The 24524-nt window shown below is 44.2% G+C and overlaps 1 protein-coding gene across 2 annotated transcripts in view; it reads right to left on the minus strand.

Annotated features, from left to right (window-relative positions):
* GLRA1 (glycine receptor alpha 1) overlaps positions 1-7479 on the minus strand; it is a 37671-nt gene extending 30192 nt beyond the window's left edge. For both annotated transcript variants that reach the window (XM_063168878.1, XM_063168877.1), the window contains exon 1: positions 7357-7479. In XM_063168878.1, coding sequence (XP_063024948.1) covers positions 7357-7412 — 56 coding nt within the window. In that variant the 5' untranslated portion in view covers positions 7413-7479. The remainder of the gene's footprint in view (positions 1-7356) is intronic.
* Between the last annotated feature and the right edge of the window lie 17045 nt (positions 7480-24524).

Consider the following 24524-nt stretch of genomic DNA (forward strand, 5'->3'; position numbering starts at 1 on the left):
CAGCTCTGTGTCAGGGTGTGATGGATGGGGCTGGAAGCTGGACAGTGCTTACAATTCCCAGGCCCATGGGGTGGCAGGAGAGGTGGGATACACACATTTTGGGTTGTAAATGAGATCTTGGGAGAGCTGGTGTAGGAAAGAATTCTGTGTTGTTGTGTGGGTGTGCCAGCAACTATTGCCCTGGTCAGCATTGCTTCCAGAGGGTGGAAGCACGGGGAGCAAACAGACAGGATTGTAAACAAAGCCCTCAGAAAGTCACTTTGTGGAAACAGGCTGTGGACAAAATTGTTATAAGGAAAGGTTCCCTCACCCAGCAAGCCAGAGATTCTCCACTCCTCACTGAGGTAATAATACCTGTGTGAACATATCCTGCTGTAATGGGGGACTGAACCAACATTGCACAGCTACCAGCAGGGACATTTGGAATTAAGACTTTTTTAAAGGGTGCTGATAAGAGCTGGCCCTTGCAAGCTTTCAGGTTTTGTAACTCCCCCATAAAAGAGAGGAGGAGGGGTCTCTGCTCGAGGCTTTACACAATGCATCTTTTTACGGGCATCAGTCGAAACAAAAGAATAAAACCAACAAAATTGGAAGAAATCACATAAAGGCGAGAAAACCATGGTTTTGTTTGGATTTCCTGCAGCATTCCTAGCTCAGCTGCGTTTTGCTGCCGAGCCCGACTGATCCAGCCCTGATCCCCCTTGCGCTGCCGTTTAATTGATTTGTGTTGCTCCGGCCCTGCCGGGGCTGGGTGCAGGATTTGCATTCTGGGCGAGTGGTCGCGGGCAGGGCTGGGGAGCTGCTGGCAGCAGCTCTGCTCTGGAGGCAGCCCGGGCTGATTGATGGCACTGCAAGCCCTGCTGTTCCAGCCATGCGACACTCCGGGGCTGGCAGCCCCCGGTGCTCTGTTCCCTCTTCACCCACCCACACTGAGGCACTGATAAACACAAGAGGCTTCCCTGGCTGGCTCCTAAGGCACTTGGGTGTTTTGTCCTTTTTTTCCTTTTATTTTGTTTTATTTCTAGCAGGCTGTGAGCCTCAATGGAAGAGCGAAGAGGGAGAAATCAAAAGGAAAGCAGAGGTGCTGAAGTATTTTCTTATGTTTTGACCTCTCTCTCAAAATCTTAATTTTGTGAGGCTTGGTAAATTAAGATTTCTGCTGCTCTTTTTGCTGGCACTCATACCCAGCAGAGATGTATGTACAGGATGCCAGTGGTGCCCATGCACCAGGCAGATGTGGTGCAGTCCCCAAATCAGCATCACTGTATGGATGAACTAATTGTCTGCACAGTTGGCAAAGCTCAGCTCCTGTGAACAATGGGTGCACCTGCCTCCATCTATTTCTGTTCTCTGCAGGCCCCCTCTGGGCTCTGGACTTGCTGAGGGGAGGACAAATATTGTATTTCTGGATTTTTTCAGTTTTGGTGCATTAGTCTCTTGAAGCATCAGAGAGATTTAAGAGCAGCTTGGAGGTGTGTATGGGATCGATAGCACCAGATCAGCTGGACTGTATCAGCACTTTCCCCAGAGGGGAAGGGAGCTGTTACATTTTGCACCAATCTTGGCTAAGAAATCCCAATGCAAACCACCTCCTTTGGAGGGAAATGGTTCCTGTTCTGTCTGCCTTTGTAAGCACAAATGTAAATTGTATGGATACTTGGGGGAAAGGGTGAGAGAAAAGAAATATGTGAATTTTTTGTCTCTGTACAGGGTACTGACCTGTTGAATTAGCAGTAGTTTATTGTGCTGATACAATGCAAAAATGCTCTTTCCTGGGCTGTGCAAGTAGGTCTGGAAGGCAGCAGTCAGACTGGTGTTGAGTTTTCTGGGCATGGTGCTGCTGATCCTTCCAGTGTCTTGCAGCAGGAATTCCTGCTTCTTTCCCTCCTTCCTTTTTGTTTCATGTATCCCAAGCTGATGTTGTATTTTGGTGTGTTGTTGGTTTGATTTGGGTTTTTGTCATTTTGTCAGTTTTTTTTCCCCCAAACTAAAGTTATCGAAAGTTCTTGGAATTACTTTTTTTGTCCCTCAAAAAATTGAATAAAACTGTGGTGGGAAGGGTGTGCTGGAATGACATTTTCAGCTTTTGAAATCTTATGATGAAACCTTTCTCTTGGAATGTGAGATGCACAGGTGTAACCGTAGTTCATGAAAAACCCAATAATTTGTGCCCTAGATGATAGATGAAGGTCAGTAGAAACATGCCAGGTAATGAGAGCAAAAGGGTAATTTACTGGAAATAGTGAAACCCTAATTTAATGTGCCACAACAGTGAGAGCTGATACAGGCAAATAAACCAGATGGAAGTCATAACTTGTAAACAGCCTATCTGTTGTCTTAGCATTGATCACTTTGGGATCTCAGAAAAGCTCCAGGTTATAGAAAATAAGCAAGTGAGAATGGGTGATGTGATTTGACATAATTAAATGCTGTGAGTTAGTGTGATTTTTAAATCATGATGTATTTTTATAAGACTCTTGTCTTTCATCAGTACCTAAATAGAAATGCTATTCATTAGGTGGTCTGACACCTTGTTTTGACTCTGGAATTTGGAGAGTCCTTTTAAGCTGCATGCTGGGATGAAATGAGAACCAGGCCCATCTGCTGCTTTCCTATTGCAGATGAATGATTGCTGCTCAGTGCTGGGATAATAAAGTAATTTAATTTTGGACATTGATTAACTTCTTAATTCAGATGTTGAGATCCTTTTCTATCCAGGTCAGCTCATGAGTGTTTGGTGAGATGAATTTCTTCAGCCCACAAGGGATGTTGTTTGCCCAGGACCAGGGGAGATGCCCTGTGCTGTTGCTTATGGGAGCTTTCCTTTCTGGCTGGAATCACTTGGTCAGCAGCAGAGTGAACTTCCTGAGCCTTTTCTTGTGCTGTTAAATCTGGGACATTCAGTCAGGGCTGCTGACCTGCTTCACACCTAAGGGACTCCAACTCCTCTTACGGGAGAAGGAGAATAAGAATTCCCATGCCTTCATTGTTGTTTTTGAAGGAAGTCTCTGTAGTGCCTTTGCATGTAATGGCAGGGTCTGACCATTCCCTTCAATCTCCATCTCTTTTCAGAAGCAGCAGCTCTCAGGTATTTGAACAGTAAATCTCTGTTCTGCCAGTGGGACTTGCTGCAGTGTGGGGTAATATTCAGAGTGAGCCAAGGTGGACAGCCAGGCTGCATTACCTAAAATCTGCACAGCACCACTGCCTCAGGCACCAAGGGTTTTTTATTAGCCCATTGTGAAACTGCAACATTCCTTGTAATGGTTTTGATAAACAAGTTGGTTATTTAGGGTTTTCCTTCTCTTTGTACCCAACCTAAGGTAGGGGGGAAAAGAATGGGTTTTTTTCCACAGACATTGGTGGAGCCTGTCTTCTGCTCTGAACCATCCACAGAGCAGGTCTGGAGTTGTTTCAGGCAGCTGTCTGGCTAAGAAGAAGGTTAAGACTAGGCTGTCAGAAAATGTTTTATGTAGTTTATGTTGATTTGTCTTAAATGCAAGAGTCAGGATAGATGGATCAAAGTCCCTGCAGAAGGCAGGGTCCCAGACATTTTGTGCTTTTACTGCAATGACGCCAAATTAATCTTTCTTTACAGAATGATTTATAAAGATTTCTAGAATTGTCTACATGGTCACATTTTCAAACCTTGGCTCTGTAACCCTTTTAGCAGGGTCTCTAATGGGGCTATTAAAGGTTGCAGACCAAGGCAGCTAAAGAGTATCCTTAGAACCATCTGGTACAAGACTTGCTAAATCACTTTTATTTCATGGAGATGAGGGACACTGCAGAGGCACAACAGGTCATAAGGCACAACTTCTAGTGTATTTTAGTTAGAATGGAAAATATTCTGTCACTATTGACAACATCTACTACATCATTTATCTTGTGGCTCTGGAAGTCTCAGGCTGGATTTTCACTGTGTAATGTTACCTCTCCCTGCAGAGCTATAGCAGGAACCTAAGAGATATGGTGCAGGTTATTCTTATTCTTGGTATTTTCAAGGAGATGAAGCCAGCAGCTCTCCAATCATCCCCTTTACTTGCCAAGACTGTTTTAGGAGATGGTTTGTTCATGTTTTTTTTTCCTCCCTGCAAAGTTGAGGCTTCATGTTCTCAGTGGCACTTTCTTATTGTTTATCAACTGGCAATGAAGAGCTCTGTTATGACAGGAGGGAATATAAACAGGCCAGGTGGAGCAATCCAGTAGGGACTGAGGCTGGCAGCAACTTTTAGCCTGTGACTCACTTGGAGCAGTTGCCTGGAATCACTTCTGCAAGCTGACAGATTGTTGTTCAGAAGGGGCCAACCCTGATCTTGAGTCATGAAGGTTGTGCTGTTGATTCCTGATATTAGGACCAAAATCAGGCCCAGAGGTTTTCGAAGCCTCACAGGACAGTGTCCATTTGGGTAAGGGGTCAGTTCTAGGGCATCTTTTCTCTCCTAATTTTGACAAGGTGCATTCCTACCTCTAGCTTATGCAGTGGTGTTTCTGGACCATTGCTGCTATGAAAATTCAATGGTACCACAGAATATCCAGGATAAGGGAGCATTTTGTTCTGCATGAAGGAATTCACAGCTGAACACTCAGGGTGTGTAGTTAGACTTTGGGAGAATTATTGATTGTAAATGTCTCCACGGGTATAAGTAGGACATCTGAAAATCCCTGTGTCCAATTTTGCCCCAAACTGTCCAATCTATTTTAAAGAACTAGCACTTTGCTTTACCTAGATACCTGTAAGGAAAGCTTGGCCAAACAAGCTGTCTTAATCTCCCATCCCAGCCCAGTTCCCATCCCTGCCCAGGTTCCCAGGAAAAGCCTGAGTCACAGCTAAGTGACTGCAGTCTGAGGAGGCAGGTAGCAGGATGGGAAGTGATCTTCCATAAAGAAAGGCATGTCAGAATAAGCCACATATCACAAATTCCTTCTGAAACACCCCAACTGGAACAGAAACAAATATTATATTGGCAGTACCATAATGTTTGCATTCACACACCAGCTGTTACTCTTTCCCATGGGGTCTTGTTTTTTAAATGGCTGGTGGAGGACATTTCTGTTAAGCAACAAATCTAGCCTTATTTGCTATATTGGCTTATTTTTCTATATTGGCTGTATATAATTTTCCTTGGAACATTAGATTTTCTTTTTATTTTACTTTTTTTTTTGGATATATATATTTGTGTGGTATATAGGCTAACATACAATGGATTCTCTTTGACAGGCTGACAATAAAGCGTGGTGCACTTTGTAATTTAAATTAATGCATACTTCTCTTATGGATTATTGGATTATCAGCTTTGGTTTGTTAAACATCATGTATGACTGAGTTTGAGTAGGAGTAATTGGCACACATAATTTATGAATGACTCTTAATTAATAAACTTCTCTTACTGAAACTGAAATAGCAAAGCTATTCCTGGACTAGAGAGGCTGGTAGATTTTTGGCCTGTAATAAATTGAACACATACCACAAAGCGGGAGAGAAAAAAAGAAAAACATTGCGTAGAGTCAGTTCTGAGCAGGAATTACTGATTAGTTTTTTGCTTTTGTATTTTTTTAATGTATTTAAAATATTATTGCAGTATAGAAACCAATCTGATTTCATCCTTTCCCTGTAATTGTCTTAAAGCATTTTCAAATATTCTTAAATGGCGATTTTGAAGAAAATAAAGTTACAAAAGTACCTTTTGGATGCAACATGATGTAATACCACATGTCTCTATGTATAGTCTATAACATTATGAACCTTTGCATTGGAATCTGAAGTGACTGGTTTACCAGGGGTTTGAATTGCTCATGGCTGGGATGGATGTGCTGGGGACCTGTCAGTGCTTACACATGTGGCGTGATGGAGCACGAGTGTGAGCAGGATCTGCAGGACGAGTGTGCATCAATTTCACTGTTCTGGCACTTCAGAAGCTTCAGTACCAGGGACATAGCAAATGCAAGCCTGGAAATACGGGGTTTTTTTTCAGTTTTGCAATTTTCTTCTTGCTTTCTGGTGTTTGTGTTGTTTAGTCTGTTTGTTTTGTTTGTTTTTTAACCCACTCTTCCCCAGTGTTGAACTAAGAGTTTATTGCACATCCATTTGCTCCCTGTCAGCCCATCCCACTGTGTCCTGCAGGGCTGCAATACACTTGTGACTAAGATGAGAAAGGATGGCTCTAAAGTGTTGGTTATTGAGCACTGCTTCTCAGAGATTGGTGATTTTAGTTATTTCTAGAACTCTTGTTTTACCTAACATAAACAATTACTGCTTTGAGTTCATGAGACAATCTTGCTGTCTCTGAATTTCTGTGGAATTACAGGAACAAGTGCGGATGTTCCATTGTTTTTTTATATCTAGAAAGACTTTTGTGTTCAAAAGGAAAGAGGATGCTAGCTCAAAGTCTGGCTAGTACTGGTTGGTGCTGTGATTCATAAAATAATAAGTATTATGCCAGTGATTTTAAGCAAATAATGCCTGTGTTTTCACATTAAACTATGAGATGAGACTTTGGCAAAACACAGAAGTAAGAGCCATGCAACTGAATGGAAGGCTGAGACTGATGAGCAAGTTTAGATCATGAAACAGGGTTTGTTTTTTTTCTCCAATTGCCTATATTGGTGTTTCTCACTTGCTACAGCAGGTTGCATTTTTCATTGAAATATAGAAGCTTCTACTGTCCAATTTTTTTTTATATTTAATAAAAGCACTGCAAGGATAGATGGACAAGAAGCAATTCTTTAAGACTAAAGCTGTTCCTTCTGTCTTAGCCTTAATGAGAAACTGAACACATCTAAACCAGAGTCAAAATACAGCTGGGGGATAATAGGCATAATTGGAAAAAGCTCCCCCCACCCCCTTTGGCTTTCATTTAGATTCTGCAAAGATAGAATAGTCAAAACAGCATGAAAGAGAAAAAAAAGAGTTGGGAAGGAAGGAGATTATTCTTTGCTTTTGGCGAATTTAAACACAGCCAGCTAAGGACAGAGGGTGATCCCTCAGAGGCAGGCAGTGGAAGCATCCCACGGAACTCACCTGCAGTCTGAGCATGGGGAGGGGGCGAGTTGGGAATATTTACCCGGGCAAATTCAAGTGCAGCATTGCCAGCCGCCACTAGCTGTCACTTTGCAAGCAGCGGGGCTCGGTGTTTTCAGCACTGCGGTTAGCGAGATTGCGGTGCTAATTAAACGGAGTAACTCCCCGAGCCGCTGAATGTCCCGAGCCCGGGGCTGGGCGACAGCGAGCCCGGGGGGTACCGAGGGGAGGCTGGGGGCAGCTGGGGGCAGGGGTGCTGCCCTCGGCTGTGCCCCGAGCTGGGCTGAGTGCCGTGCCCAGCCCGGCCGCGCTCCTCGCGTAAAGCCGAGCCTTACCTGAAGAAAACGATCGTCTCCCACACGTAGACTCCGAGCGCGTTGACGTTGCACATTTTTCCAGCTCTCACTGTTGTGTTGGTGTCTCTTTTTTTTTTTTTCTTTTTTTTTTTTTTTTTTTGTACTCCGTGAAGGGTGGGCCGGTGGGGTTGGCCAATAAAGAATAAAGTAACCGGGCACTTGGGGAGAAGCGGTGGGGAGAGCGGCGGAGCCCCGGCACGGGCGGGCTCAGCACCGCGGACAGCGGCGGGCGGGCTCAGCACCGCGGACAGCGCCCGGTGCGCGCCCGCTCAGCACCGCGGACAGCGGCGCCGCTCCCGCCTGGGCTCGGCCCTCCTCCGCCGGAGCCCCCGCCACCGCCGCTGCAGCGCCGCTCGGGGCCGGGGCTGCCCGCACGGAACCCTCCCTTCAGCGGGATGTCGCTCCGGACATCAGGCTGGCGACAGGGGCGGCCGCAGCTGGTGTAGGTTTGCCATCAGGGTGCTGGCGGTGAGGTGGGAGAGGGTGGGGGGACACGACGACCCTCAAGAACCCAGGGTTTAATCTCCGCTGCTGGCCGGAGTGTCCTCCTAATTACATCCACAGGAATCTGTCAGTGTGGAGCCGTGCTGCAGTCCCGCTTGTGGCGCTTTCCTGCCCGCCGTTTGGCTGCTGTTGATTCCTGCTTCCTGGGCTGTTTTCCTCCCGAATAAGTTATTGCTGCTGTAGGGAAGGTGTCCCATCGCTCAGGGCTAGAGCGGAGGGGAGCGAAGGGGAAGTTTCTTGGGAAGCACTTCCATTGTGCTCGGAAAGAAAGTGGCTCAGTGTCCTTCTAATGCATCTCATCTCCCCTCTGCCCTCTCTCCCCTGCTAGGACTCGCCAGATCTTGGGAGTTTCTTGCTGCATTAATTTACTAAACTAAAAAAAAAAAAAAAAAAAAAAAAAGACAGAAAAGAAGGAAAAAAAAGGAGGGGGAGGTGGAGAGAGGGAAGGCAGAGGGGAGGGGGTAACTCAGCCTCTCCACCATCCCAAGGCCCTCCTCTTAGCTGTGCTCATTGGTCTCGGGGCTGAAAAAACTACTCTAGGACGTGGTTGGATAAACGCATGTTGTTCAGCAGAGGCCGTTAACCTTTAAAGCGCTGATACGTTTTGGTTTATTTCAATTTTTTTAACCCGAATTGCTGTCTTTTTAAGAAGTCTCTGAAATCGTCTCCCTTGACAGGGCAAGCAAAAACGTGCCTTAAATCTCCATCTCGTGGAAGATCTGCTTGGCTGGCAGCTGATGTGTGTTGCTGTTGGGTTTTAAGGAACATCTCTGTGTTGTGTTTCTTTTGTTGTTTAGCTTTGATTTAGTATTTTTTTCCTTTTTCTCTTTGTTTTATTTGATTGGTTGTTTTTTGGTCTTTTGCATTTGGTTTTCAAAGAGCTTTGGCAAACACCAGAGCCATCAAGGCCAGGGCAGGTAAGGAGCTTTCAGCAGTTTCTGATCACAGCTCCAGCTGTGCTCGCAGGGTGCTGAGCCGCTGGTCGGTGCGGGGAGGATTGGGCTCCTTGGTCTCTTTGTCAGTGTCACTCTGCTGCTTCTCATCAACTTCTGAGAATTGAAACTTAGCTCTCTTAAATAATCCAGGATTAATTTCCTTTTCTTCTCTGTTGTCCCACTGTATTGGGATTATTTTTCTTTAAGTTCTGTTTTGTTTACTTGTCCTGTGCTTTGCAAAACTCCCCACGGCAAAGGTTTGGTTTAACCCCTGTTTAGCTGTCATTAATCTGTTCAAGGACTCTTCTTATCCCACATTAAAGGGTGGAGGATGGCTGCTTTCTCCACCACTGTTGCAGCCCCTCCAGACTGGGAAATAACTACGTTTTTCTTCTCCTTTTGAGTTGCATCTCAAAGGACCTTATTGCCATACTAGAATTCGCCCGATGATTTTGATCTTCTGGTTTATTTTTATTTCTTTGTTTTGGTTCATTTTGTTTTAATTTTGTTTTGTTTTAAAGCAGCGTGTCTATGTAGTGAAGCAGACAGAAATATCCTTTGGGTCACCATTCAAAAGAAAAGAAAGACCTGCTTGGCTTCTAGCCACTGGTACAGTGGGAATTTAATCGGATTTACTCCAGCTCCTGGGTCTCAGTGTCTGGATAGATTAATAACAGGCTCTGATTTCACCTCATGGAGATTCCTGGGGACGTGATTCCATGCAGCACTCCCTGCCTGCTGCTGGCTGGCTGCTTGCTGTCCCTTCTCTCCTGACATTTGTCCCCACATGGATGAGCCTCTGTCGCTGTATTTTCCAGCCCCCTGTGTGCTGACAGACCAGAGGAGGAGCTCCAGACCGAGAGTGTTAACAGGACCCATGCAGCAGAAAAGAAATTGTCTTTCTCTGTTTTTTTTTTTTTTTTTTTTTTTTTTTTTTTTTTACTGGGAAGCAGTACAAAGAGCAGGAAGCAGAATCATCTCTTGGCATCTGTGGGTTAATTGTAGAGGCTGTCAGCCTTCTTGTTCTCTTAGAAATGGAAATGGGCTCTGTAGGAGATAGGAATGTCTCATGTGATATTTCCCTTGCTTGCAAGTTTGATCTTTATACCAAAGGAATCTGGGCTTGTCTCCTCTTGTCCCCACTTGCTGTCCTTGCACTCTCTTGGGTCAGGAGAGCAGGGGGTTTGTGCTTAAGATCAAAAAGCAGATAAATCTGTATTTATATAGGATAAAGAGTCTTCTTGGCTGTTAGTGTTGAAGGGTCTCAAAACTGCTTTTCCCAGGGAAAGAACTTCTCTGCTTTGCTGTCCTCTCTCCTGGTGGTGATGGTGACCAGGGGGCCCAAGGACTCTTCAGCTGATGTTCAAATATTTCTTCCTACTGGAGAGAAACTGGAGCATTATATGCTTTGACATTTGGAGAAATGGAGGAAAAAAAGTTGCAACAGAGATTTGGAGTAGGTCTAGGCACTGAGTAATTTAGACCAGGAAGTAAAAAATAAATGTGAATTTAGGGATATAAGTTTTGCATTTTTTGCATGTCTTAATGCGATGGCACCAAAGGTACCCACACATTCTGCTTTACATTTTTGCCTGTGCTGTACTATCTCACCCCTACCTGCTTGCCTTGGTACAGTGCCCTGTACTGTGCTATGTGAACATGTCAGGCCTTGGCCAGGATGATTTCAGATCCTTGGAATTCACATCCTCTGATTTAACCCTATGGATTCCAGAAACAGCCTCACTGATAGCCATCCGTACTTTCTGTGTTCTGTAGCTCCTGGTGTTCTTTCATCTGTAGATATCTCTGATGAAGCTTCCCACATTTGTTCTGTACCATGTCAGATATTTAGATTGTCTTCTGTTCTCCCAGAAGTTAAGGGCAGATAAACTGGAAATCGAATAATGTCTGCAATCAATTTTATCACTGCTACTTTAAGTCACCCTTGTCATCAGGTACTTCTCTCCCTGGGTCTGTCCTGGCTCCCTCTTAGACCAGGTTTTAGCTTTATGCTTGGTTTTGCTGCAGTGGTGTTTGATTTATTTTTTTAGGAGAAGGGTTCACTTGCCAGGTCTGCTCCTTTTCAAGCAAAGTCCAAATGGTTTTGAAAGGCATTAGTCTTTCTCTGGTGGCACTTGCACAAATTCAGAGTTGAAGATAACTTATCATTATGTCAAACGAGGCTCTAAAAATTAGAATTACCTGCTGCATGTTCATCTTGTTTTTAGTTTCAAAGTAGGTGAGTCTTGTAAAACTCTGTTGTAGGTGAAATTGTCTGGGAAGATTCTTTGTCATCTTCTCTCTGGGCTGTGAGTGATGGATTCTCTTCAATGTAAGACACCACAAAGATAATGGTTTTAATTTGTTTTTCAGCACTGAACTAAAACTTGGGGACATCTGCTGGGAAGGGTGTGCATGAGGACTGATAAAAGCCAGGGAATATCAGTTTTTCCTTTATGTGGCTCCTCCCTGATCCTTTCCCTTTGAGAATTCTTCTCTGTGAAGAAAATTATTCTTCCTGGTAGACTGTGGCTTCATTCTGGTTTTGATAGTTGATAGAATTGCTTAAAGACAAGGAGAACACAGAAGGGCGTGGAAATCACTGCTGAGAATTAACCTAAAGATTAATTCACAACTGCAAGTTGATTTCATTCCTGATCTGTTTTCCATCTCTAGCTTTTACAGCAGGTAGACTTATTTTAGACTCTTCTTGCTTTTTAGAATTCAAAATCTGATAATAAATTCATCCTGGTGATAAACTCCTTCAAGTTGACCATGCACTGCCTTCCTTCCTCAGATAAATGATAGAATTTTTGGTGAAGAGGTGGCCAGCACAGCAGTAAAGTACACTCAGCATTATCTTGGGAATACAAAATCCATTATTGTCAGTTTGTTCTTTGGAGAATGGCTAATGAGGAAACAGTGCCCCAAGAACTTGGATTCTGCTTCCCAAGGCAGAGATTCAAATTGCTACAGCAGCACTACTTGCCTTTTTGACACTGAGCAAATGAAAAACAAATTTTAAATTAGAGTTAAGTTCACAGAATTTTACAAGGTTCTATAAAGTAATTTCCTATTCAGCTAATTTCCATGTCGAGTAAGCTATTTCTATGCAAGAGGGTTCAAGTAAATACAATTTTCTTAGAAACTTGAGAACCTGGAATTCTTTTTTTTTTTAAGAAAATAATTGCTGGTAAAATAACACCATAAAGTGTTTCTTCAATAAAGTGCAGAAAAAGATTCTTTACTTAAAAGATGTACAGATGAAAGAATTCACTGGAACTAATGTAAAGGTCCATCTTCCACTACTTTTGGAAGTATCCATCGTCTAAAAATAGTTTTAGAATTGAACACTGATGAAAAGTTTTGTAAATTCTCTTTTGATATGCATTGGCTCTTTGGAAAACAATCACTGGTGTCTTGTATAGAAATTCAGCAGCCCAAGACTGGAAGGCAACAAGGGATGATGGTGAGGGGTTTGTGGTGTAGGTGATTGATATTTTTGACTGAAATTCAGAACAAATATCACTTTGACAGCCTATTATCCCACATGTTTTTAAAATTACAAATCTGACTATATTTGAAGTTCAGCCCTACAATTTCCGCTGCAGACAGAGAAGTTCCATGGATTGTCCTTGACCTTCCCACTCGTGGGCACTTTATTTTCTGACAAGTAGGAACTGAGTTTTCATCATGGGAAGCGTGGGTCCCATGAGCCTGGTGACATCCAAGCTGTGATCACAGACTCTGGAAGGGCAGTGGAGCCCTGGGCTGGGATGACTTTGTGACACAATTTGCAGTGTCATGCAGGAGGCCAAGCAAGGATCTCACTTTGTGCAACATGATTTGAATGTGTGTTTGTCCTCCCATGTCCAGGTTAAGGCAGTAATCCCTGAGGAAGAGGAAATAAAAAAGAATGGATGGTTGTTTTCCCTGAGGAGTGCTGAGTTATTAATAAATTTCCATGTCTCATGTGTCACAAAATGACACTTGAGCTGTGAGTAGTCTTGCTGAGCATCACAGGCTTGTCATGGTTACAATTTATGTAGTGTCTTGCAGTTAGAAAGCAGCAAGGACCTCATAGCCCTACAAAAATCACACTGCTAAAATTGCAGTGCAATCCTAAAAGAAAATTACACTCCCTCTAGAAACCTGCAGTATTTAGGTTAATTGTTTCTGACCTGTACAGAACAATTACCAGGCCATTCCCAAAAAACCTGAAGTATCATTTCTTTCAAAAATTTTGACCAAATCTTTTTTTGGCTACATTACTATGTGAATGAAAAGAAGCCAAAGCTACTTTTACATCCAGTCTTGTCAGAACTTGTTGGAAGTTGTTGGAAATATTCTGCAGTGGTAGGAAACATTCTCATACCTTTTAGTGTTGTGAAGCCCATTGCTCCTGCCCTAGCTGCCCTCAAGTGCTGTGGGAAATTGAACTTTTCTACCCTTTATCTTGCTTTTAAATGAAAGAAACCCTCTATTTATTTTGTTGTGAGCAGGCACCAGGTTTTGCAGAGGTACAGAAGGATTCAGGGCAGATCTAGAGTTATTCACATTACTCTCTTCATTTCTGTTGTCCTGGAATAAAAACAAGCAAAACAATAATTGTTCTATTAAAAAACCCCACACCTGTCAACAAAAAAAAAAAAAAAACAAAAAAAAAAAATCCCCAAACTAAAAAGATATAGAAGGATAAAGAGGGAAATAAATGGAAACAAATACATTGAACACTTTCATTGCTTCACTTGTCTTGTGATTTCAATACACTGTGTGTGGGAAATACCAAGAGTGGAACCCTTTAGAGGAAAAGTTTGACTGGAAACAACAGACTTGGAAAGGAAATTGAGAAACAACCAGTGATGCTGAAGTGGTCCCTCAGTGTCCATATGCTTGGGTACAGGAGCATTCTCTTACATGCCCCAATTCACTCACAGGACCAAGCAGCAAAATTTATCTTCTGGAGTGAAAAAAATAATCTGCATTTTTGTATTATTGTTATTTTTAAAAGCCTTTGGCAACAGAAATATTTGCATGTCAGACATCTAAATGATAAAAAAAAAATCCTTGTAGAATTCTTCTTCTTTTAAACATTGTGAAGGGGTTGATCTTCCATCCATTTTAATGAAGCCTTTTGGCTTTGAGGGAGAAGCTTGGAGCTGCTCTTGTTCAGGATCTCAGTTGCTGAAAGTGTTGATGATTGATAGGCTGGGATTCACATTGCACTAGCAAAAAAAGGGCTTTTCACCCATCTGAGGTGCCTCCAGCCTTGATGACACAACTGAGGTTTCACTATCAGCAGGGACTTCCCTCTGGTAGGATGTGATTCTTCCTTCAGTGTCACAGTCCTCTTGACCTGTCCCACTTAGTTATTTTAGCCACCTGGGAGTGGCAACTTTGGCTGTTCCATAGCCATCCAAAGCAATCCTGCCATCCCTAGTGGGCTGAGCAGGGATTTTGAGATGTCATTAGGCAAAGGATTTATTACCTAGCTTTATTTTATTGTTTAAAACCGTGGATTTGCAGGGGTTTCCCTTAGCATCGTTGATTTGGGTGATTTGTTTGGTGTTCACGAAAGCCTCTTGTTTCTGCCCCTGTGTTCCAGGCAGAGAGGGCTGATGTAGGGCTGGGTTAGTAAGGACACCTCAGCACCAAATTTACTGATTACTGTTTCTGTAAGTCCCAGAGGGAGGTAAAAGATGCCATTTGAAAATCTCAGCTGGGCTGGGTGAGTTGAGATGCTTACCTCACCTAAAATCCTCGCCTCAGGTGTGTTATCTGTGCCTCAGGTGAGAGAGAGAGAACAGAGAATTTACCACATTTGCTAAGTTGCTCGTTATTGCCTTGGGCTATGTATTTCTTTGCAGCTTGCTGAGCTAAACCCTGTGACAGGTACATGGCCTTTTTCATGCCCTCCCTCAGCTCAGTGTTTGCCCAGGGCTTGGACAAAATTCCCCTCCTGCCACCCCTAGGGTGTGCAAAGTTTGTTCAGTGAGCTCTGATTCCAACATTTGGTCTGACACAACTGATGGTTCACCAGCTGGAGAAGGGGATTTGCTTGGGCCACTCCTGGGGTTCAGCAAAGGGAATTTGGCAGCTCTCAACAATGACTTATCCTCTGCCAAATATGATTGGAGTGAGTGTTCCTCTGTGGACAAGCTCTGCTTGATCATAGCACGTGATAAAGCTCCTCCTCTAAATGACTGCCACCATTAATGAATGGAATTCCTTGATTTTCCTAAGATACTAATAATTAACTTCCTCATGCACAGTGAATATTCCAACAGGTGTATGTTGGAGAATCTTAGATCTCAATTCTTTTTGCCCTAAATGCAAGATTGCTTTTTCTGCCAGAATCAAAATTTTCTTCCCTCTTCATATATTAAATTATATTAATATATTAATATTAAAATCTCCATGGGTTCTACCGACTCTCCAGGCAGGCAGCTGCTGTGTCCACAGTTCAGACATGAAACCAAAGTGCTACTGCTTGCAAGTTTTGCAGCATTGCTCTGCTGCTGCTTTTACATGCTCTGTGCTGGAAAGCCCAACATTCCAAAACTTTTGCAAATCCCTGCAAGCATCAGTGGCCTGTATTTATTAGAAGGAATGAATGCAAAAAACTCAGGGTGTAAACAGAATATATATTTTTTAGTAAAAATACACTAGCCCTGGGTTTTTTTTTTTTCCCCAAGCATCAATACAATTATTTGTAGTAAAAAATCAGAGTGTTACCATGAATTTTTTCCTTTGGACAAATCAGAGAAAAGAAACCTCCAGCCTGTTCATAATGTTGCACCACATTGGCCTTTTTGTCTTCTATAGCTTTCCCTTCCCATGAAAATAGTTCTCTGCCAAGGCAATTGAACTGAACAGAAGTGATTTATGTAGTCTGTGCAAAGAGAAAAGGCTTTGTTAGATTTCAGGGAAGACATGGAAACACCCGGGGTGAGAAACAGCTTGCGTGAGAGATGGGAATCACAATGCTCTCATTAAATCCCCAGCCCATGGCCAGGCTTGCATTTTTGCAAATGCATCTTTGCATTTGCTGCCTGATTACCGGGTCCATGGAGCTGTTGTCTGGAAACAAAAAGCAGCAAACCAAAGCAATGGGCAGCTTTCAGAGGGGACAGGAGGGTGCCATCTTCTCCTTTGGCTGGTTGTCTAACACCAAAGCCTGTCCCTGCACAATTCTGCTTGCACGTGGAAGTGCAAATACACCTCAGCTTTTTAACTCTTCATGCCATGTTATCATGGTCTAAGAGAGACTTCTTAAGGAAACAAATCTTCCATTCTCCTTCCAGGTGACTTATCCATGGGAAAATCACTCCCTTCAACTGGTAGGGAATTTTGTTTGACATTGTGGGCTGTGACTGGGAGAGAAAAGGAGGGAGTAGCCTTGGTTTGAAGCAGTTTAATTCGACATTAGGCAGAACTTTGAAGACGATCGCCTGACTACAGGTTAGTGCCTGTATAAATTATACACATATACACAAAATGCTTTTTTAACTTTGCTTTTTTAATTGGTAAAATACCATCTTTTCCTCAAAAAGTCTGCACTGTTTTGGTGGAAGGCTGTGGAGGAATCCAGCATGAAATTGCCATAACAAAAGGTGGAGAAAGTTCTAAATAAAATGGGGGTTACTGTGGACTTTGGGCAGTCTGACACTGCTCCTGGCACTGGGTGATGTGATGTATTTATTGTCTGATAAATTCCACTTAGCATTGCACCAGCTATCCATAGAGGGTGTTCCTATACTGGATAAAACCTGGGACCTCTGAGACCTTGTCTGCTAAAGTTTGTTGGCCCAATAGACTGGCTCACGTGGCAGTGCTGGATGCTAGAAATCAATACAGCTGCTCTTGCCTTGTCCTAGCCCAGGAAGGGAAAGCTCCAGGGACTGATTAAGTTCTCTTTGCGGAAAAAGCTACTGCATCCTGAAACATCTTAAATAAATGCCACGTGTCTACAGGTAGTTCTGCATTTAATTCAGGTTTTATAAGAGGTTTGCTGTACACTAAATAAATGCAACTTGATTATAAATAGCTTACTCACTGTAAACACACATCTTATTTAATAGATTGTACATCTCATTATGCTGTTCTCATACTGTTTCTTAATTAGTAGGGTGAGTTGTCACAGTGAATTGTCATTGGCCAGGCTTTCCTGCTGCTGTTGTGACTAAATTCAGTTATCCATTTACCACCACAGCCCCAGAAACAGGCATTTACTTATGAAATGTTTTAATAAGCCAGATAACATTCGTGCTCCTTTTCACTTGGCTCAAAGATGCTTTATTTCATGTCCAAAGCCCTCAGTGGCATCAGCTGGCCAGACTGTCCCATGGGGCTCTGAGGAGGAAGAATCTCTGGGAAAGGCATGAGAGGTGTGGGTGTGGAGTGGATTTGACAGATTACCAAATTTGTAGGCACCCAAAGATTTTGAAAACCTCTTCCTCTCTTGGACTTGTGCTCATGAGGAGTCAGAGTGAGGGTTTGGAGAATTTTGGCTGTGCTGGTGGCTGGGTTTGTGTGTGGGCTGTGAGTGTGGTACTTGTGCCAGCCCTGGTGATGGTGAGTGCAAGTGACACGTGTCTGATGAGTCAGGTCTGTCCCTATGTGCCCATGAAGGATTCAGGACTAAAATATCACTGAGGACCCATTTGGGAAGGGAGCTAGAGCTGCCTCAGGGCCAACACATGAGTTTCTTTCCTGTTCCAAGCACCAAACTGGAAGGGTCATGCAGCTGGGAATGTGCCAACACCTCATACTTGCATGTCTATGTAAGTCTACATGCCCACGTCTATTTTATGTGCATGCGTTTATCATGAGCAGCAAAAACACCCTTTCCCCAAAGAAACTGAGAGAGTTGGTTTATGCTGCCCTGTGAATGATTTAGGTGAAACTTCATGCACATGACTTGTGTGGTTACCAATTACCATTCCCAGAGGAGGAGCAGAAGGAGGGAGAAAAGGCGAACTTGGTATGATGGGAGTTAATAATCAGTTTAATTCACAATCTCCAGCTCTTCAAAGGAGTTGCTAATAAGTGTTTGTCTTCTCTTTCCCTCCCACTCCTTTCCCCTTAGGAGCCTAGTGAGAGACATAGACAGCACTGATCAGAGAAGGCAAATTGTAAAGGAGAGAAGAAATCCCCAGTGGAAACTCTTTAATCTGCCTCTGGAAAGGCCAATTTGTGTTAATAGGACAAAACTGTAACGTTTAATATTAATTATAGGGACTGGGGGAGGAGCACATGAAGGATGGAGGCAGAGAATAACCTGGAGGGAAGGAGAGATCCCACTGCAAGAGCTTTTTGCTTTACCAGGAAACAGAGCAGCCAGATGAACTCTGTTTTTCCTATCAGTGAAGTGAAGGAAATTTTATCTGCAGCAATCCAGCTGGATTCTGCTCCCAGCAGAGAAGTTTCAGGTGCTGCAGACAGACCCTGCTCCTCTGTGTGCCCCAGTGCACTCAGTGGACATTGCTGAGCTCAGGCAGGGTCTGTGTAAGATGAGGAAAATTGTGTGGAGTAGATTTCATTGCACAGAAATCCCTCCTCACCTGGGCTCTGGAGCACCTCAACCTGGCCAAGGAAAGGGACCTTCCCCTCTCTGAGGAGCCCACCTCCAAAATTTCTAACTGGGTGTTGTGGGCAGAGAGCAAAGGGGAGGAATGTCCTGAGGGCAGCAGGGACCTGCCTTGCATGCCTGAATTAATGCAGCCCTATCAGTGTCAGCTCCTGCTTCTGCTGCTCATCTCAGCTCTGCATTTGGCACCCGTTCCTTCCCTCCAAAGTGTGATAAAAAGATGATAGGAGATTTAATTTCCAGAAAGGGACACCCAGGCAGGCAGCAGGATGCCAGCTGTTGTTTAGATTAATGTGGGAAGTTTTCCTTATCAGATGTTTGGAGTCTCTGTTACGGATAAGCAATGTCTCAAAAAAAAACCAAAAACCCATATAAATGTCCCTTTGCTGATGAAGCATCTTGGTGATGTTCCATTACAAGCAGGATGAACATGAGCTGGATTTCATCTGACCTTTAAATTACCTCCATTTTATCAGTTCAATTTCATCAGCAGCTCCTTTGAGAATGAGCTCCCACTTGGAATTAATACATTCCTTCGCTGCAGGAAGCTGACAGGGGCCTGTGAATAGCCCAGGCAGAGAGTGCTGTTCCAGAAGAGATCACATCTGGAGAGAGGAGCACTCTGACACAGGGGGAGGTGCCTGGCAGGGCTGTCTCTGCCTTGATAAGGCTGTGTTCCTTATAGGAGAAAGTTCATTACAAATGGTGACAGTGGCATAAAATCCTAAATTCATTTTCTCTCATCTGCCAGACCTGTGGGGGCAGGAGACAGGTTCTGTCCTTAGCATCTAAGAATAAAAGAAAAGAGCTTCTGTAGTTCTGGAGATAGAAATCAAATTACTAGGTGTGTGAAGGGGCTGGATCTGGGGATTGTTAGGGAATGATACTGGATTTTTTTGTTTTCTGTGGTGCCTAGTGCTGAGTGACTTTTGTTACACCTTCCCAAGGCTGACTTTAGCAGCAAAAGCCACCAGCCAGGGGCAGCTCTTGCAGTGAAGGTTTCCTGGAGGGTTCTGGGCCTCCATCCCTCTCACATCTTGGTCTGCCCCTGGTGGGACAGAAAGAGACCTCAGCAAACACCCAGGCTTTGCCACTCCCCTCACAGAGCTGTCCACAGCCAAACCACCACAGTGAATGGAGTTTAAATCTCACAGATAGATGTGTCTGGGGGTGAAATGGTGCAGGGAAGCTCAGGAGACTCAAAGCTGCTTTCCTGGCCGTAGGGGAGCTGGGGTTGTTCTGTGTTTGTGATGGTTCTGAACCTCAGCAGTTTGGGGAGGGACAGCTCCCAGGACCTGCATGGTACAGAGAGGATGTGAGAGGCAGGCATGGGCTCCCAGCAGAAGGTTCCTTCATGTTTAGCTGAATTCTTCTCCTGAGTGACCTTTTGGAGTGTGATTAATCCCTGGGCTATGCATGCACTGATGGGTTTTGTTGTCTAGACTGTGCTTTGTCATATCAGTTCCTGGCAGTCTCATCTACATCCAAGTGAAACATTTTTGGGTGTTTTTTTCATAGTTTTCATTTTTTTCATGATGCTTTCAGAAAACTCCACAGTGAATCATAGTCATAATATCATGTCTTGTCTTCCACAGCCATTTTTAGGTTGATCCATATATTTATATTGCAGGATGTCACCTCTGATTGAACCTCCCTCCTTGCATCACCTTTAGGGCTGCTGCAAACAAAGATACTCCTGCATTTGGTGAGGAAGATGGAGTTTTATAATGGAGAAATAGCCCTGTTGATAGTAGTTAATCTCCTTGTTTAAAGAAAAAAGAGCCATTTCATCTTCTAATTTAATGATAAATTGCAGTGATTCATCAGGGAAGGAGGGTTTATTAATAGAGAGGATAATAAATGGGCTGCAGAGAGATATGAGAAAATAGTTTTGTCAAATAAGGGATTTAGGGGGGGAAAAATGCAGAGCTTGAAGTCAGAACTGGAATCTTCAGAATCATTGGTGCCTCTCTGTACCCCTCACATCAAATCAGGGACCTTCTCTCCTTGTGTCAGACTTGCTGCTTTGGGTTAAATTCACACTGTAAATGATCCAAGAACAGAAACACCTACAGAACTATGACACATCTCCACATCCAGAGGAGGAATGAAAATACTCTAGGAATGTTCTGTGTTGAGGGGAACTGGAACTGTCTATGAATTTGGGTTGAACTCAGGGAATTGTTTCTGACAAGACTTCCAACTGTAAGATAAAAAATACAAAGTACCTTTTCTTTGATAGAAAATGGGTTTTGGAATTCCAGGGTCTGGTATTCACTTTGCAGAGATGGTGTAGGCAAAGCCTCCCATGCAGTCATCTCCCTTCAATACATGAAATGGGATTTTTCTTAGGTTTGGGTTAATAGGAACTGAACTTTGGCATCTGCCCCTGCAAATGTTGTTTAAATTTGCTGAGGACAAAAACTGGGGATGAGATTTTCTAAAAAGTCACTGACAAAGTCCTTTTTGTTAGGAAATGTTTGCTTAGGAGTGAAGATAAACTCTTTTTTTCTCCAGATAGAGGGAAAAGTAAATCTACATTTCCCTTTTCTAGCAGGGCTTTTATTGAAGAAGAACAGGCAGAAGCTGTTGATCTTCTGAGAACATCTACCACTTCTGTCCTTTGCTTCTCTCAGGAGAGACTGATGTAGAATATATTTCCTGTAGGGCACTTCAGAGGTTCCATTTGGACACATAAATGAGATCCTTTAAAGTGTTATTTTGGTGAACAAAAAAAAGTTACATTTTGATCAGATTTTGTGTTTTTTCCCCATTTGGGCCACCAATTAAACTGATTCTCAGCTCCCAGCTGTTTTCCAGGCCACAGTGCTGCTTCTGACCAGCATTGTGAAATGGGTGATCCTCCTGATGCTCGTTAACAAACAGTTATTAATTGTGCTTGCTTTGTGCCTCCTTTGAAAGAGGAAAAGGGTTGGGAGGTGCAACGCTCAGCTCCTCTTTGCCTTGGAGCAGAGGAGGATGTGGGTCAGGCAGAGGCATCACCTGCTGGGCCAGGGGATGGCTCCCGTGTCCGTGCTGCTATTTCAGGAAACAGATTAGAACAGGGGAGGGAGAGGGAAAATCCCTCTATTAACAAACTCATTAGTGCTGGGACAAGGCAGACCAAATTGCTCTTCAGAAAAGCACTGTCTAGCTGGATTTATTATTCTCCGTAATTAGGGCCAAAACAGGATGGAGTGTGGTACAAGCAGGGGCTGAGAGAGGAAATGCGGCCTGTTCAAAGCCAATTATTTGTAATTACTCAAGTCGAGTTGTGACATTTACACCGAGGAGAGAATAAGATCTCAATGGTATTTCCTCACATGAGGAGGCCGAGCTGTGCTTGCAGGCTGTCTGCAGACCAGAAACACTGTGAGGGAGATGGTTTAAAGGGATTTCTCTGAGACAGATGAGAGGGGGGATGCCTGGACACATTTGTATACTGGTATTTAGGTTTGCACCTGGGGAAGTGGATATTTGTCTTGGATTGGAGATTTGTCTTGGATTGTATGGACCCAGCAGCTCTGGGCACCAATCACAGGCTGGCAGAGGTCAGAGCTGGGCATCCTCAGGGAAAAAGAGCCTTGTATGGAAGTGACACCCCAACCCAAGCCTCACAGCTGCTGTTGGATCTCACAAAGCTTTCCAGGGAAGATTTTCTCTGCTGGATTTGAGTTCTCAGTGCCCTGCAGTGACTGCTCTGGCAGCAAAGAGAGGGGCAGAGCCTCCCATGGCAGGGAACAGGAGCTCCAGCTTCACCTGCCCCGCCTGAGCTGCCAGCAGAGCTGTCCATGGCAGAAATTGGTGCAGAAGGGAATAAAAAGGGTTTCCCCAGGGAAATCTGCCGCTTAGTGCCTGCCCAGGAGAGGCTCTGCAGGCACTAGCTGCAAAGGCTTTTGTCTCTGCCTCTTCAAACACTGCAGCCTGAGGGGTTTCTTTGAAAGAGGCTTTTTGGTGTGCTGCTTTCAAGCGGCAGGAGATGTGTGCTGGAGCTGCAGGTGGTCAGCTCCACTCGGAGCAGTGTGTTTGCAGGGCTGGCAATCCCAAACTCCCTGAGCAGAGAGGAAACATCACAGAGATTTGAGGCTTCTCCGTGCCAGGATGCAGCCTGGACTTTGGAAACAGCACAAACACAAAATGCTTTCATCATAAAAGTGTAAGCATCTCTGTGGAGATCCACAGCTGGCTTTAAAAGTAACCTTTTTATTTTTTAAAATAAGTTATTAATCAGAGTATAATCATAGTTAGTTTAAGTCTTCTTGAGTTTAGCAGTGTACGCCTAAAATGTATTTAAAGTAAATATAATAAAAACCTAATCTGGTGCTGTTCCCCTACTCCTGCACCTCCCTCAGTGGCAGTTTGGTGCTGCCTCTGGCACTCTGCCACCCCTGGTTTCTCCTGTTGCCTTCCTTCCTCTGTCCCAGTTGCACGTGCTCAAACCTGACTTTGCCTCCATGTCCCCCCTTGCTCCTGCTTCCTCCTCCATCTGGAGAAAGAGGTTCTGTTTGAGCCTCCACCGTTTGATGGAAGATGCAGTTCATGTGCAGCCTGCAGAAAAATCAACAACATATAGTCCCATACTTTTCTGCTCTCCTTTTAAGTATTTGAGTTGTGAATTCTGAGACAGCTCCTTCACCTCTCCCTGTCCTGGGTGGTTCTGTTTCTCTGGGTGTGTCCCTGCTGCAGCACAGTCAGCCTTAAATTAACCTGCTTGGACCTTTGGAGCTGTCAGGCCCTCTGCAGCAGTTTGGCTGCTGCATTCCCAGGGCTGCTCTGTGCCAGCCTGTGGGTTGTGGTGCCTTCCAAAGTGACCACAGGCCTTGTGGCAGGCAGGACTGTGTGACAAAGTCATGCAGGTGTTATCTGAGCTCCCTACAAGCACAGGTAATGGTAACAAAAGGCTTCCGAGGCAGCACAAAGAGGTGTCCCATGTCCTCACAGAGGTGTCCCATGTCCTCACAGAGCTCCCTTGCACATTTTTGAAATTCTCTTCATTGTTTTCAGTTTTTAGTTCTCTGGTGTGTAGGAGAGGAAAGGCTGTACCTGCGGTGTGGCACTTGGCAGGGATGAGTTTGTCATGCCCAAGGATCCTCCTGTGGAACAGTCTCTGTGCTACCCAGGGGGTGCTGGGGCAGAGAAAATGCCATTTTTGCACATCCCTGGTGCTGCTGTGTTGGAGAGATGGGCACCAGTGGTGGTGCTCACAGGGGTCCCAGGATGAGGGAAGAGATGAGAATCTTGATGCCATGTTTCAGAAGGCTGATTTATTATTTTATTATACATATTAATTAGAAGAAAATTATATACTAAAGCTATACTAAAAGAATATAAGAGAGGATTTCAACAGAAGGCTAGCAAGGAATAGGAAGGAATGGAATAATAACAAAATCTTGTGACTGACCAGAGAATCTGAGATAGCTGGACTGTAACTGGCCATTAATTAAAAACAACCAGATGAGACTAATCAAAGATGTACCTGTTGCATTCCACAGCAGTAGATAATTATTGTTTTTCTTTTCCTCTGAGGCTTCTCAGGAGAAAAAATCCTAGCAAAAGGAGTTTTTCAGAAAATATGTCTGTGACCGGCCTCCTTCCATAGTGCATTGTTGGACTGGTGTTAGTCCAGCACCTTGGGCTGGCAATTCAGTCCTCATTTCTCAGCATATCTCACAGCTCAGCAAATCTAAAAGCAAACCAAAGCTTTCTGTCTCAGCCACTTAACGTGGGAAGGACTTGCTGGGAGCCTCTTTGTGTGTGGTGGACACATCTTTGTGTCTGGGGCCACCTGTGCCTGGGGGAGCTGCTGCTGGGCTGGGCAGGGTGGGTCGCTGCATGCCGGAGCTCACCTGGCGCTCTGCAGAGGCACAGCTGCAGCCTGGGTGCAGCACCAGCTCACATGTCCCTCTGTGTGGCCCCAGGAGAATCCCAGAGCTGCCTCCACCCTCTCCCTTTCCCTCCTCTCCAGCCCTGATTTAACACAAAACTCCTTTTGCTTCGAGTCGGTTGACTCTCAGTCATGTCTCTCTGCAGCACTGAGCTGTTTCCAGATATGCTCTGAGAGCACAGTGAGGGGGATAGAAAGGCTAGTTTCTTATTGATAATAGCTATCTTTAACTCTA

The sequence above is a fragment of the Melospiza melodia genome, chromosome 14, assembly GCF_035770615.1.
Source record: "Melospiza melodia melodia isolate bMelMel2 chromosome 14, bMelMel2.pri, whole genome shotgun sequence".
In the NCBI taxonomy this organism is placed as follows: Eukaryota; Metazoa; Chordata; class Aves; order Passeriformes; family Passerellidae; genus Melospiza; species Melospiza melodia.